General features: G+C 45.0%; 2 protein-coding genes across 4 annotated transcripts in view; one reads left to right on the top strand and one right to left on the bottom strand.

The window, feature by feature from the left end:
* Positions 1 to 224: 224 nt before the first annotated feature.
* CSTL1 (cystatin like 1) lies at positions 225 to 10,451 on the bottom strand. The gene is made up of 3 exons (XM_006097954.3): positions 9,335 to 10,451; positions 1,020 to 1,133; positions 225 to 311 (listed from the first exon to the last, which is right to left on the bottom strand). The coding sequence occupies exons 1-3, from the start codon at positions 9,551 to 9,553 to the stop codon at positions 225 to 227; spliced, it is 420 nt and encodes a 139-aa protein (XP_006098016.1). The 5' UTR covers positions 9,554 to 10,451.
* Positions 10,452 to 14,674: 4,223 nt separating this feature from the next.
* The window catches only part of NAPB (NSF attachment protein beta), a 36,799-nt gene continuing 35,038 nt past the window's right edge, over positions 14,675 to 16,435 (top strand). For all 3 annotated transcript variants that reach the window (XM_023761707.1, XM_023761709.1, XM_006097932.3), the window contains exon 1: positions 14,675 to 14,806. In XM_023761707.1, coding sequence (XP_023617475.1) covers positions 14,755 to 14,806 — 52 coding nt within the window. In that variant the 5' untranslated portion in view covers positions 14,675 to 14,754. The remainder of the gene's footprint in view (positions 14,807 to 16,435) is intronic.

The following is a 16,435-nucleotide window of genomic DNA, read 5'->3' as shown; positions in this document are numbered from 1 at the left end:
AGAGTGTGTGAATTGTGTTTGGGTTTATGTGAGTGTGTGTGTATGTGTGTGTGCGAGCGCTGTGTGAGTGTGTGAGAGTTAGTGCATATGCGTGTACATGTGTGAGTGTGTGTGTGTAGTGAGACCCTGTTGAGGGGGATGAGGTCCTTCCGGGGGTCTGTAATAGAAAACGCACAGCACAGCCATCTACGTTTTCATCGAGGATCTTTGCACAAACCCATTTACTAGTAGGCCACCAGACAGGAGTTGTTCCAAAGCTCATAATAGTTGATCCAGGGCACAGTGTATATCAAAAATTCGCAAATGAAACTCTGTGGAAGGAGAAAGGCACAATCAGCTTTCCGGGAAATCTCCTGCCCCGAGACCCTCGGGGAGAGTTTAGAACCATCGCTGAGGCTGCACACTGGCCATGTGGGGGGGGAGAATCTGCTCAGTCATCTGGAGGGGGCAGAGGGGGCTGAGGGGGTTCAAGGCCCAGAACAGGAATGTCACCGGGGGCTCCCTCTGCCCAGCTACTTGGGAGCTGGAGCAGGCACAACTGGAAAGCCCTCCTCGGACCCCAGCCCCCAGGCACATGCACCCAGGCACAGGGAGACTGTCATATTTGCCAGTAGGTGGTGCCACCCAGAGGAACCAGGAAAAGAGTGAGCAAATTCATGAAGACAAGGAGGCAATTAAACAATCCTCAGCGGCCTGGAGAGTGCAAGCCATGACCAGAACAAGGTCCCCATGGAAAGAAAAATGCTGCTTCCACTGAAGGCTGGGAATGGTCCGGGAGACCTGGAGGCCAGGGTCCAGGTCTGTGCCATGCCCGGGGGGAGGGGGACTGTTCAATCAGAGAGCCTCCCTCCTACCCCCAGCACCTCTGGTGGTTTCAGCAGCCCTGGGGCTGTGCCCTTGCTATGCCCCAATCCACACAGCGGTAAAAGCTGTCAATGTCCAATTTGTGTTAACTTTTAAAGTTCTGACTTTTCTCCCTTTGGTTAGGAGTCTCTTTTCAGATGACTGCCACCACACACCTTCTTCTTCTTCTTTTCGCTTTGTCGGGGGCATGAATGACTTTTTGTGCTGTTCTTTTTGCACTTGGTCCGGCTAATCTTTACGGTGGCCAGATACTCCACTCCTGTTGTCAGCTACAGAAAAGCAATAGCACTGTTAGTCTGGAGTCAAAGCATCCAGTTGCTGGCTCTCTCCAAGGAAGGCTAGAATGGAGAGTGAAGCCCCAGGAGCCACGTCCCTGGGTCTGGTTCACCCACCCAAGCATGGCCCCCTCCTCTCCCTCCAGCTTGAGGATGCACAGGGGCACTAAGGCCCCTGGTCAGTGCCCAGCATGTGCATAACCCATTCCCTGGCTCTGCACTGGACTCACTGCAACAGGCACAGATGGATCGCACCTATCCCCCCCGCATCCTCAGACAAGGTAGGCAACACATTGAGCTTGGCTGACTGGCAGTGCCAGAGCACCCCCAGGTCTCACACATGGTCCTCAGAATGCATAGAACCAGCCACACCTTATCCCTCTGCTCTCCCAGCCCCTTCAGCCATGTCCTCCTTCTCCTCCCTCCTTCCCAGCCAACCTGATGGGAGGCGGTCAGCAACACAGCTCAAAACATAAGCTTGGAGGATTCAAGTGGGCTGCAGTGTAACTTGTAGCTATGCACACTTGCTCCCAGCCAAGGACTGGAATTACAGTTCAAGTACTTTGCAGTCAATTTGAAAAGTCAAGAGAAGTGCAGCTGGTTGGACATATATCTAAGGAGCACTGAAGAAACAACATAGAGACTGGAAAGAGAAGGGGAGTCACGGAAAGGGGGAGCCCCCCTGGAGCAGGTGCTTGGCTGAGAGGCCGAGCAATATCAGCAGCATTATTTACAATAGCCAAGATCTGGAAATGGCCCAAGTGCCCATCAGCAGATGAGTGAATAAAAAAGCTATGGTATTTTTACACAATGGAATACTACATGGCTGTAAAAAAAAAAAAAAAAAGAAGGAACTCTTACCCTTTGCAACAGTATGGATGGACCTGGAGAGTATTATGCTAAGCTAAATAAGTCAGTCAAAGAAAGATAAATACCATATGATCTCACTAAGATGTGGAATCTAATGAACACAATAATCTGATATACAAAATAGACCTGGAAGCATGGACACGTGGGTCAGACTGCTGCAGGAGAGGAGAGGGGTGGGGATGACTGGATAAAGAAGGTGAAGCAATTAGCTAAAGATCATATGTGCATACCCTATGGACACGGACAATAGTTTGGTGAAGGCCAAGGGAGGGGGAGGTGCCTGTGGATGAAGGTGGGCAAAGGGGGGGAGAAAGGGGACACCTGCAACAATGTCAACATTAAAATTGTTAATAAAAAAAACCCATAAGCTTAGGACTCTAACTGATTTGGAGCATGTGTTCTCCATACAGGAATGCTGTGACCTTGAGCCTAGCAGCCTTAGTTTCCTCACCAACAGAGTATAGGTAATAATTATGCCTATTCTAAGAGTTGTTAGATGACAGCGGTTCTCAACCTGTGCGTCGCAACCCCTTTGGTGGTCGAACGACCCTTTCACAGGGGTCGCCTAAGACCATCCTGCATATCAGATATTTACATTATGATTCATAACAGTAGCAACATTATAGTTATGAAGTAGCAATGAAAATAATTTTATGGTTGAGGTCACAACATGAGGAACTGTATTTAAAGGGCCAGAGAGTTGAGAACCACTGGGTTAAGAGAAGCACGCATTTCACTGAATGCACAAAATACATTTCCAAGTAACTACATAATTACGAATTATTAAATGTTTTAACAAGTGTTGGGAACATTACTCTGAAGTAGCAATGGAGTTGGGAGAGTGTCAGAACAGAAGACAGAAGAATTGAGCTCAAGTTCTGGCTTTATGCCCTGCCAACTTTATCTGAGCAAGTAGAGTCCCTCCACCTATCTGAGTCTCAGTTTCCTCGTCTAGAAAATGGGAAGGATAGTGCCCATTTCCTCTGATGATGTATGGAAATGGTGAATATATAAACCATGGAGAATGCACACAAGAGCCACTTCCTGTTGTGATTTGTCTTCTTGTCTACTCATGTTCAAGTGCAAGATCCAAAGATGCAAGGGCAAAAGACTGGGAAAGCCTTTGGGTGGTAGGTAAGCCCCACACGCAGAGGTGAAACTAATACATGGTTGTGTTGGAAATGGCTGAATTTCCCAGTAACTGTGTGGACTAGTCACTAGAGAGTTCTGCCTGGTGAGGGGAGAAGCTCCTAGAAGGTCTTGCTTCCTTGTCCAAATGCAGTGGCCAATCACATAAGAAGGCTTGTACTCTCTGGCGTGGTGAGAGAGGGAGAGAGCGCTCATACCGCCCCTGAGAGGAAAGCGCCACTACAAAACCTCAAGGTGTGCAGTGTGGCTGGGGGAGGAGGCCTGAGGGCAGTACCACCACCCTGGTCCCCATGTCTAAGGGAAGAACCTCAGGATGCAGGGCTCCTGAGTTCTTCATGAAGGGACAGTTTCATCCAAGCACTGGCAGCTTGCAGGGCTTGTGCCAAGTATTGTCACATTGATGTTCAGCACATTCTGCACGTATGGAGAAACTAAAACATTGGCCATAAATTTAACTAACATTCCAATAATGTAGTGCTTTCTTATTCATTATAAGACTTGACTGTCAAATAATAATAGGAATTATCATAATAATACAAATATTTTCATAAATGCTGCTTCACTCTTTTCTGCCTACTTTGCAAGTGAGTCAACTGAGGCTGCAGGTATGGATGGCACTTGACCAAAATCCCATGATTAGGAGGATCTGGACGTCAAACTCAGAAGGTGCCCACCTCCTGCATCCCTCTGTGAGGTATTAGAACAAACACAATCATGCCGTAACAGGAGTGGGGATGCCCAGGGATCCTTGCCCAGATCACCCAGCTACCAAAAGGCATATCCTCTCTGTCAATTCATCCATTTGAATGACATCACATGTTTATTCACAAACAACTCTTTCAGAGGTAACTGTTAATGACAATGGATTGATTCCACAAGACAGGCCTCCTAAGATGGTCAGATTTATCCTTGGGAAGATAAGAGACGAACAAGCCAACTTCCACAAGAAAGTTGGTCAAGGGCTGCCCCCTTGTGGCTAAGTCACCTCAATGTTAGACTTTAACAAGCCACAATTTTGTGGCACGGGTGAGTTACTGAAAAAGAACAAGCTGATGCCTATGAGGCCCATTTGTGTCACATTAACACTGCCCATCCCTCTCTGCCCCCTGCCCTGGCTGTTTTCTCCCGTTCCCACTACTCCTCTCTAATCAGTCCAGCGATTTTCAATCCATGTGTCGCAAGAGGCATACCGGTTTGTTGTAAGAATTTTTTAAAACATGCAATACCTGACTATTTAGTCAGGGGCACTAATTTCTTTTCCATTAGATTATCAAATAAAAGAATGACAGCAGCCAACACAACAATAGCTGTCCAATGTGAATGAATCAAAATTATACATATTTTTGGTCAGATAGGCAAAAAATGTATTTTTTGGTGTGCCACATGATGTTACTAATTATGTGTGCCATGGTATGAAAAAAGGTTGAAAATCACTGTTCTAGTCTATTAATTTTTTTTATTAGTTCAATACTACATAATTGAACTAAGATGTAGTATTGCCTTTGACCTAACTTACATATTTTACTGACAAGGAGAAAATTCTGAGCTGTTCTAAATTAAATTACAGAGGTCAAAGAGTGAGAGAAAAGTGACGGAACTGTTCATCTGTTAATGGCTGAAGGTCAACCAACAAAAGACTGCTCACATTCCTTCTGTCCGTTGGAATTTGGAATTAATTTCCAGTTGGCTATTTCTACAGATTCTTTTAGCCAGGAACCATCAAACTCCAGGAGCTCCACTTACTGTTTACATGTGGGCTTCCCAGAATGCTGCCCGCAGCCCATCAACAGGAATGGACATTTCTTTTTGCAGACTCTGCACCTACTTCAGAGCTGGCCCCACTTTCTCCCACCACTTCGCCTGTAGCTCATGTAAATTCTTTCAGAAGGCTTACATCTTTCTTTCCCCTGCCCCCACGTGATGTATAAAAAATGCTTGCAGAGTCCAAGACAATGGATTTTATGTGTCTTTTCCACCAAACCATCTGCTGGTGGTTTGGACTTCATGCCTCAAGATCAATCTTCTTTTTGGCTAGCACTTTTAAACTTTCAGTCATGGAAGTTAAAATTGTTGTTTTTAACATTACTATCTGACCTTGAGGAGAGGTTAGACAAGCAAAAGTGATTTTCAAACAACTTTTTTCATCCTCTATCATCCTTCAATTGATATCAGAAAATTTTACACAAAAAAACAAATAAAAGAAGAGATGATCTGATTGAAGCCTAGCCCTCGCTCCTCTTGGTCTCCTCCTGTTAAAAAAACAAACAAACAAACAAAACCCACACCTCTGTATAATTCATTTTCTATAGAACACAGCTAGAAAGTCCAAACTTAGATTTTACAGCCCTGGACATTGAAATACTATTGTTGAGGGGAACCTACAGAGAACACTTATATTTTGCCAAATGAGACTGTTAGAGAAAACAGCCTGGACAAGATGGTGGCACAGGTAAATGCGGTACTGGGAACCTCCCACAACCACATCAAAAATTACAATTAATTTATAGAACAACCATTATTCAGAATGCCTGAAATTTAGCTTTACAGAAGTCCTATAACTAAGGATATAAAGAAGAAGCCATGTTGAGACTGGTAAGAAGGTTGGAGACATGAAACAAACTGGTTCCATACCCACATGTGGCAGTTAAAAATCAGGAGGGATATCTTGACTACAAAAGCTAGAGGAGCCACTTTCTCCCAGACAGAAATGCTGGCAGATACTGTTCCTTTGCTGAGCCTTTTGCCCAAAGAGCTGGCAGTCCAGTGCCATATCTAAGTCTCCATCAACCTGGCTAACACTGTTCACCCCGCCCTGGTAATTCCCTGAGACACTGCCCCACCCAACTTTGGGGCCCATTCAAGCAGTTTCCAGTGTTTTTTTCCATACAAGTGACTTCTTTTGGCTCATGCTTCAGATTTTCCTAAAATCTCTCAAACAAGCAGTATCTGGCTTCTGCATACCCTGTATATAATGCTAAGTGACCCCAAGGCCAGCACTAGTGGCAGCCAGACTTGGTTCACAGTTTGGCTTTTTCTGGGCACCTCCTACTCCAGGAAAAGCAGCAACCATCTGTAGACCATGCTGGGCCCAGGCAGGGCACAGTTGGTGGCTGACCTTGTACCTTCCAAGAGGTCCCAGAGCCAGTGCACATGGTGTACAGCTTCATAACATGCCAGATTACAACCCAACAATCTTCATGAGTGACACACTAAGGGTGCAGCCTCAGCAGGCACCAAAGCCCCACTGAAGAAAGTCCTGCTCTATGGGGTCAGCCCCTGCAAGCAGCTCCCCCATTGTAGTTGCCGTCAGTCTTTGCAGCTAATCCCTCCCAGTGATGTGCCAACAGCAATCAAGACTCAACTACAACAGGACAGCTCCTACAGCCCACACAAGGGCCATACCTAAAGCACCCAACATGGGTGACTGGGGAGGCTGTGCCCCTGGACCCTGCAGGACACTTACTATAAGGCCATTCTACCAAGTCTAGGAGACATAGCAGCTCTATATAATACATAGAAATAAAAACAGGGAAGCAGCCAATATGAGGAGACAAAGAAACAGATCCCAAGTGAAAGAACAGGAGAAATCTTCAGAAAAAGAACTAAATGACATGGAGGCAAGGAAGTTACCAGATACACAGTTCAAAACAGTGCTTATAAGGATGCTCAGAAAACTCAGTGAGAACTTCAACAGCATAAAAAAGACAAGGAATCATAAAAAACGAACCAGCAGAAATGAAGACTACACTAAACAAAATAAAGAATAAGTTAAAGGGAATCAACAGTAAAGTAGATGAAGCAGAGTATTAAATCAGTAATTTGGAATATAAGGAAGCAGAAAACACCCAATCAGACCAGCAAAAAGAAAAAAGAACCCAAGAAATGAGGATAGTGTAAGAAGCTCCTGAGATAACTTCAAGCATACCAACATTTGCATCATAGGGATGCCAGAAGGAGAAGAGAGAGCAAGAAATCGAAAAGTTATTTAGAAAAAATAATGATGGAAAACTTCCCTAACTTGGTGAAGAAAATAGACATAGAAGTCCAGGAAGCACAAAGTTCAAACAAAATGAACCTAAAAAAACCCACACCAAGACACTTCATAATAAAATGCCAAAGGTTAAAGACAAAGAGAGAATCTTAAAGGCAGCGAGAGAAAAGCAGTTAGTTACCTATAAGGAAACTCCCATAAGTTTGTCAGTTGATTTCTCAACAGAAACTTTGTAGCCAGAAGGGATTGACATAAAATATTCTAAGTGAGGAAAAACAAGGACCTACAACCAAGATTACTCTACCTAGCAAAGCTATCATTTGGAATTGAAGTACAGATAAAAAGCTTCCCAGACAAGACAAAGCTAAAGGAGTTTATTACCACCAAACCAGTATTACAAGAAATTTTATAGGGTCTTCTTTAAGGAGAAAAAGAGAAAAAAAGATTAAAAATATGAATAATAAAATGGCATTAAATATATATCTGTCAACAATTATTTTAAATGCAAATGGATTAAGTGCACCAACAAAAGAGGTACAGTGTTTGAATAGGTTACAAAACAGGACCCTTATTTATGCTGTATGTATGTAAGTGGTCAGTGTGGCTCAGTTGGTTGGCGCATCATCTGTACACAGAAGGGTGGTGGATTCAATTCCTGATCAAGGCACATACCCAAGTTGCAGTCAGGGCATATATAGGAGGCTTCTCTCACATCAATGTTTCTCTCTCTCTCTCTCTCTCTCTCTCTCTCTCTCTCTCTCTCCCTTCTTCTCTCTAAAAAAAATTCAATAATAAATAATAAATAAAATAAATAAGACACACGCAGATTCAAAGTAAAGGGATGGAAAATGATATTTCATGAAAATGGAAACAACACAAAACAAAAAATGTGGGGTAGCAATACTTATATCAAACCAAATAGACTTTAAAACAAAGGCTATAAAAAAAGAGAAAAAAAGAGCTAACATCTCTATTTCTAATATTTATTCAAAGGAACCCAAAACACTAAATCAAAAGGATCTATATATTCATATGTTTATTGCAGCAAGATATAAAAGCAACTTAAGTGTCCATCAATACATGAATGGATAGCCCAGCCAGTGTGGTTGAACATCAAACTATGATCCAGGAGGTCATGGTTCTATTCCTGGTCAGGGCGCATGCCCAGGTTGTGGGCTTGATTCCCAGTGGGGGGTGTGCAGGAAGCCCCCAATCAATGATTCTCTCTCACCATTGATGTTCCTATCTCTCTCTCCCTCTCCTTCCCTCTCTGAAATCAATAAAAATATATTAAGAAAAAAATAGATGAATGGGTAAAGATAAAGATCTATACAATGGAATATGATTCAGCCATAAAAAAATAATTAAATCTTGCCATCTGCAACAACAGGGATAGACCTAGAGAATATTATGCTAAGTGAAATAAGCCAGTCAGAGAAAAACAAGTAACATATAATTTCACTCATATGTGGAATTTAATGAACAAACTGAACTACCAAGCAAAATAGAGACAGACTCATAGATAAAGAGTAGGCAGACAGCTCAGGGAGGGGTGGTGGTGTTCGGGTGGGGGTGGAAGGATTAAGCAAAATAGAAAAAAAAAGGCTATAACAAAAGACAAAGAAGGGCCCAGCATTGGCATCATAGGGGTGCCAGAAGGAGGGGAGAGAGCAAGAAATCGAAAAGATATTTAGAGCCCTAACCGGTTTGGCTCAGTGGATAGAGCATCAGCCTGCGGACTGAAGGGTCCCAGGCTCGATTCCAGTCAAGGGCATGGACCTTGGTTGTGGGCACATCCCCAGTAGAGGGTGTGCAGGAGACAGCTGATCGATGTTTCTAACTCTCTATCCTTCTCCCTTCCTCTCTGTACAAAATCAATAAAAATATATTTTAAAAAAAGATATTTAGAAAAAGTAATGATGGAAAACTGATGGACAGCAGTGTGGTGATTGCTGAGGGGAGGGGAAGAGAGGAGGTGGAGGAGGTATGGGGCGGATAAATGGTGATAGACGGAGACTTAACTTGGGGTGGTGAACACACAATACAGTGTACAGATGATGTGTTGTAAAATTGTGCACCTGAAATCTGTATCATATTGTTTACCAGTGTCACCCCAATAAATTCAATGTAAAAAATGGGCAAGAATGGGAGTACTACCCATATTCAGAGAAACCGAGATACAAACCTGCACATAACTTTGAAGTACTTTGTCTACTCGAAATAAGTAGGTGTCATTGCTCACGTTGTTGTAGTTTTCAATGAAGAATCGGAGTGTTGAATTCATGTTTTTCTTGCTTGTGGACTTCTCCTGGAAGCCTCCCCACCTTTGAAAGTGACCCAATTTGGCCGTCAGGACCAGAGCAGCCAACAACATCAGAAGGGTTCTCCAGCATTCAGCTCCCATGTCTGCAGCTTCAGAAACCTCCTATCCACTGCACCTTCAGGCTCGCTCACTGCTCATCCACAGCCCTCACCAACGCAGCCTTTCCCCGGAGACAGCTGCCTGCATTTAAACAGAGACTGAGACCTGGGCCTCTTCCTTTCAACACCCTGCCCACAATTTGAAGGAAGGACCAGACAGAGAAATCTCTCTGCGTGGCTGTCCAACCTACTCTCAGGTCAGGTCATTTTCCACACCCATTCGGTTCTTCGGTGTTTCAGGCAGGCATAATTTCTAAACACCTGCCAAGGTGGGTAAGACCTTCTCCCTGCCTTTACACCTACAAAGGAAGAAAAACCTAAAACAGACCTCTACAGTGCTATGCAATAAGACCCGGTGTATTGGACAGAGGAACACCATTCATGGAAATAGGGAAAGGCTTATGGAGAACATGATGTTTGAACTGGGATATAAGAAATCAGGGGCATGGAGCAGGGTCAGGGGCATTCTACTTGCCTGCTTTGGGTTCCAACTATCTCACCCAGCCATCACCTATTTCCTATGCTTCTCTAGAGGTTCTCTGTACTCACCCGCCAGCTACTTACCACAGATTTCTGCCGGCTGGATTTCTCACTGTGCCTGCAGGCCCTGGCACTGGTTCAAGCTATCTTAGTATGAGCCCAGCAGAGCTTTGTGAGGTAAGCCCCACCCACCTCCTTGTGAGGGAGGAATACATTGTGAACTTTACTTATTCAGAATTTAATCATGCACTTGTGATGGTTGCCAAGTGGGAGGGGCCATGGTGGGTGAGTGAAAAAAGGGGAGGGATTACATTGTATAAATTGCTGGTTATAAAACAGTCACAGGGATGTAAGTACCGCATGGGGAATATAGTCAATAATACCGGAATAACTATGTATAGTATCATGTGAGTACTACTCATTGAGGTAATTACTTCATAAGTTATATAAATGTAAAATAACTATGTGGTACATCTGGATCTAATATATGTCACCTGGAATTGAAAAATTAAAAATAATATTTTTCAAAAAAGAAAGTTGATTTCTCAAGTTTGGGTGTTGCTTATAAAGGGAAGGAATGTCTCCTGTACCCTCTTTGGGGCTCTGGGTTGGCCTAAGAATTAAACTGGTATAAGACAGAGTAACCAGAGGAAAACACACACATTTAATTGAATTTTTACGTTTATGTGGGAGACCTGACAAGAGAATGGCAACCCAAAGAAGTGCTCAGAGCAGAAAGCTTGTATACCTGTAGACAAAGAAACAGATTTGTAAAGAATTGGCAAGACAAAGGAGTTTGGGTGAGGGGTAGTAAGTGGTAAAGAAGCCTCAAGGTTTGTTTATAAAGCCTTCACGGTGCTAAATTCCCCCACCTCTAGTGTTAAAGATGTTTTCCTTCCTTCTGGTACCAGGAGGGCACTTACACGGGGACATTTATCTCTTGCTTTCAAAGGAGAAGGGTATGGGGAGGTCAGAGTGTCTTTCCTGCTCCTGCCATTTTCTCAAACTTCTTCAGATTCCTCATCTGTCCCTCTAGTCCAGCGGTTCTCAACCTGTGGGTCGAGACCCCTTTGGGGGCCGAACGACCCTTTCACAGGGGTCGCCAAAGACCATCGGAAAACACATATATAATTACATATTGTTTTTGTGATTAATCACTATGCTTTAAGTATGTTCAATTTGTAACAATGAAAATACATCCTGCATGTCCACCACAACATGAGGAACTGTATTAAAGGGTCATGGCATTAGGAAGGTTGAGAACCACTGCTCTAGTCAGTCCTCACTCTATCAGGTTTGTCTCTCTGCCCTGTCACCTCTGCTCACCTAGCCTCTGGGTGTGGCCTGGGGGAGAGTGGGAGTTCCTGTAGGTTTACTGTGAGGGAAAAGAGAGAGAGAGAGAGAGAGAGAGAGAGAGAGAGAGAGAATGAGGGAAATACCCAGAAACAGAAGAAATCCCAATATATATCCCTGAAACCCTTAAATCACAAGTTCTAGTTTAGAGGAGGCAGTCCATTCCACCTCCTTTCCAGCTGACTAGATGGGAGGACCTAGAATTGTACGTTTTAGCACAGTTGTGGAGAGTTCTTACAATGTACACTCCCTGGACCCCACTCTAGGAGATCCTGATACAAAAAGCTAGTGACGCAGGAGTCTGTATTTCTTGGACATTCTTTAGAGTTTCCACATTGAGCCAAGTTTGGGAACTGTTTTAATCATCATACTGATGCTGCACTTCAGAGCTTCTGAGATGGCCCTGCTCCATTAAATCCCCATGTTATTGGACAGGGACCATCCAGAACAGGTAAACCTCTGGCCAGCCTGTAGTGTGTGGGTTCTTGACTTTATGCAGGAGAGATTTCACAGCATAAGTACAGGTGATATAGACAGTACTTTGATTAAAGCTAGGGACAGTGAAACAGGAAGAGCCTAGGATAGAAGCAACAGGAGAGAGAGGCGGGGCTGCTTTGGCTCTCTAGGAATGTTACAGGAAAGAAGTGAGCCAAGGTGAGGCTTCTGCCAGCTCACTGGAAAGTCAGAGAAAAGGGACCTTGGAGACAAGTTCAAGGGGTTAGCCAGGGGTGAGCTGCCACTGCCCATTGCTCCTCTGGTTGCAAGTTTCCTGGGGTCCCTTAGGAGATGCATGCCTGTGGGGGAAGGGAAAGGTATGGGCATGCTCCTGGGAGGGAGAGCTTTGCTGGGTCCTTTGTCTTGAAGGGTTTAAAAGACTGGGAGTTTAGGGGAGGTCTCAGGGGAAGATCTCATACAATATTCATCAATTTTAGGCTGATACACCAAATGAGATTTATTCCCATAATTTCATCTGTCCTTGTATGTGGTTGGCAAATGGTGCTAATTGGACTTCCAATATCTACTAGCATCTCTTTGAGTGGGATGATTTAAGCTATTTACCCTCTGGTTAGGAAGGAGAAGTGTAAACCATGTACTCTTGGGTCCTTGATTATGGAAGATAGGATGTTGTGACTTACTTGATGGCTGTAAACTGCCTGGCCATTTAACTCTCTGTCCTAGTTTCCCTAATCCACTTATCAAAGAATTTTCCCAGCTTCTTACAGTTCTGCCTCACCCATAGACTGCTCTGCTTTTCAAGTGCTTATGTCCTTTTTTGTTCTTTTCAGTTTTCCTCTTTACTACTGCTACCTCCAATTTCCTGCCCCCAAAATACACAAGTTAGAATAATGCATGTAGTAATAGTGAATAAACTCTACTTGAAGATCTGAGATTTCCTTCTACTTTTGGAGTCCAGCTGATATGGTTGTAATAAGCTAGTTATTAATAATAGGAAAGGAGCAAAAGGGGAGGCCAGACATTATAAGCACAGCCATCTGGGCACCTTCACCAGGAAGCTGAAACTTTAGACTCCCCAGGGAATCACTGGCCCATTCCCCAAAGATCACTAGGGGTAGGGGAGATGGACACGTGTGCAGTAAAGTCAGGGGTGACGTAGGGAAGGTCCCTGTCAGTCAAACTTGGCAACAGAAATCGTTTGCTAGAAGGACTGGGGCCACAGAAAACCTGTGAAAATTTGGGGATATAGAATCCCAAGACAAAGGAATTCTCACCCTCTTGGCTCTTGTGACTCTCTTACATTTGCCCATGTTCCTGCATAGCCGTGTGGCCCTAGAGGCCCCATGGCAGATGGCCATGCAGACCCCACATGCAATGGACTGCTGGACTGCAGCGGGGAACACACACTAAGCTAGCCTGCTGGGTTGGACTTGCCCCAACATGGAACGGAAACTCTTTGATCCCAGCCCTGCTAAAGGCAAAGACGGACTTCTTCCTTGGTGGGACTATGGGAAATGGAACCTGGGAAGCGCAGGGGTTTAATTCCACAGAAATAAAGCTTTCTACAATATTGCATCCTCCCGTGAGAGTCTCAGAAAATTCCTTTTCTCATGATATCACAAGAAGCTCACTCCCCCTCTCCTCCCAGCAACAGGTAGGTAGGTGGAGAGCTCCCTACAGATAACACTGCAATGCATAAACTCTGTGACGTTTGCTTCAGTTATCTCTCTAGGAGTTTGAGCCTTCTTGCCTTGCTCTCTGAAAGCATGGTCTTAGATAGATTTTGTGTGGCAGTGACCACAGAGTACCGATTAATAGTTTGAAATTGTCACAAGCTCTCATTTGGCAGTGATCTTTGTATTTGCGTAACCACCTTTGCTTTAGCATTGCCAAATGTAAACGATCTAGACAAGGCTTTGTATTAAAAAACAAACAAACAACTCCCTCTGGGACAGTCCCGGAAATCTTTGGCAGACAATGGCATCTATCTATGGATACTTCTCCTAGGAGATTAGAATTTTTATTGGAAGTCAGATATTGTGTCCCAGGAGATCTGCCGCCAATGGAAAACATTATGTAAAGGATAAAGAGAGCTCAATGGCTCACATCCATTGAAAAGAATTCAGTCAATAAAAACAGTGAATTATGCATATATTGCATATATGCAACTCAATTATAATCAAGCAAGAGAGGACCATTAGAAGGTTGCAATATGGGAAGACTGAAAAATAACTCTGAATTTATATTGGGAGAAATGATACATTCTTAAATGTCTTGCTCTGGAGGTAAAAATGTCTCTTTCTGCCAGCTGTTACTGGGTGGGTGAGTGGGTAAATGGGCATCGCACAGTTAATGAAGTTATTTTTGTGTGTGGCCGCTCTGGATTTCCTTTTGCAAAACTAGACTGTAGGTTGAGCATTCCATTCTGTGATCCAGGTATCTCATCCATCCACTGCCACATGCCAGTTGTGCTGAGCAGGAATTCCTGAACCAACATAATGCTGAACGTTTAAGGTGATCTTTCTGGAAGCCAGGGGTCATTTTCCATTTCCCGCATACTTAAAGGACTAAACTTCACCTTGGCCTAAGACCCCACCCCCAGCGCCAGCGGTCAGGGAGATTCGACCCCACCCTGGCCCGCTCTGCACCCCGCTGGGAGCTGTCCTTGACCCCAGCCGAACCAACCTGCGCTTCGCGCCTGCGCTCCCGCCTCCAGGGTGGGTCCCGGACTACAAATTCCGGCAGGCTGTGCGCACCGCGCCTGCGCGCGCCGCCTTGCAAGAAGGGAGCGAAGGCGTGGTAGGCGCACTCAGCCGGCAGAGGAGGCTGTGGCGGCGGCGTTAGGAAGTATGGACAACGCAGGGAAGGAGCGCGAGGCAGTCCAGCTGATGGCGGATGCCGAAAAGCGACTTAAGGCCTCCCACTCCTTCCTCCGAGGGCTGTTTGGGTGAGCGTCAGGCCGCGCGCGTCCTGAAGGGGTCTCCATCCCCGGTCGACTGCCCCCCAACGCGTCCGTCTGGGAGCCTCTAGGGCCCCCACACCTCTGCACGACGCGGTCTCTACAACCCTTAGAAAGCCCAGGGGCCTCCAGCCCCAGCGCACCCTCCCGAGATTCTCTAGGGCCCACTGAACCTACTCCTATGCCCCACTGTGTCCCCTCGGGGACGGAGCTGTCTTAGCGTTGGTGTGAGGATCCCACGGCCTTACGGGTCCGCGGCAGCCGGGTGTGCGGTGGCCCTAACCGCAGTGGCTGGACGGATTGGCTCGTTTCGCCCCCGCTGAGCCCGCGTAGCTAGGGAGACCTGTGTGGCGTCGGCGGGAGGCGGCCCGGGGAGTCCGCGGGGCTGCACCTTGGACCCCCGGTTCGCGCATCTGGAGTGCGATGCGCCCCGCGGTGGAGCAGACGGCCCCCAGCACCCCTAGCCCAGCGTCCGTGTGCCCATTTACATTGCGCCAAAGTAGACATTTAATAAATAGTCGTTGGATGGACGGATGTTTTCTCAGCTTAGCATTTTTTCTTCACCAGAGATCGATGTAATTGCGGGGGCCGCCTGTTTGGTTAAGGATAACGCAGCGAATCACTCTCATTTCCTGTAATTCTTCCATGCTCTTCTGGGGAAGGTCTTAAATTCGGACTTTGCAGAAAGCAAAGCCTGCATTGACAGTTCTTGGAAGCATTATGGGCAGGTGAATATGTGAATGATTCAGCTGTTTAGAATTAGAGAGGCAGAACTATCGCGGGTTTTGTTGTTGTTGTTTTTTCCATTTTGAAAGTGAAAGATCCTCTGCTGACACCAGGAGCGCATTTTTTATTCTTGAGAAGGGCAAGTGGCCATTGCATTAGTAGACGGGGCTTTATTTCTGTACAATTCAGTTTGGAATCTGCTTGTTTTGCCAGCTTCATTCTTCAGGTTGTGGTCCTTGACCGTTGTTGACACATCCCCAGGAACTGCTTAAATGCAGGTTCCACGCTGTGCACAGCAGTGTGGGGTGCAAAGATACAGACAGATAAGGCTTCCTGCCTTCAAGAACCTTTCCGAGGGCATGTATCCCAGCTGGGTTCAAAATTCCTCATGTGATGTGTAGTTCGAAATGCAGTGAATTCTAAGTTTGTTCTCCTTTAAAAGTTACCACCGTGCATAAGGAACACTGCCCAATACTTGATGCTAACACCAAACAGTAGCTCCTTTCTCTGATTCAGAAAACGCTTAAAATTTATTTAGATAAAATTTAATGTCCTAGTGTCTCATGTCAGGAGACATTTTAATGTCACAGCATATTTCAAGCCCGGGTGTCCTTCCCTGGAAGAGAATTTGTAATTGGCAGGAGAAAAAAGCATGCCAGCACTTGATGCTTGTTTCAGGGGAACATATTGCTTTTTTTTTTGTTTTTATAAAGAGGTGTTGTATCATTGTTTTTGTGAAATTAGGCCAAATCTTGTCATTAATCCTAAAAGGATTTTGAAAAGCCTTTTTTTTCTTTTGAAGGCCTTTTTGTTTTGAAAGAAACATCTATTTTTCCTTGGCTGGTAATCACCAATTGTTTTGTGTGTAATATTTTTTCCATTGATTTTTTA

The sequence above is a fragment of the Myotis lucifugus genome, unplaced genomic scaffold, assembly GCF_000147115.1.
Source record: "Myotis lucifugus unplaced genomic scaffold, Myoluc2.0 scaffold_214, whole genome shotgun sequence".
NCBI lineage: Eukaryota > Metazoa > Chordata > Mammalia > Chiroptera > Vespertilionidae > Myotis > Myotis lucifugus.
This window is presented reverse-complemented; position numbering and strand designations above follow the sequence as displayed.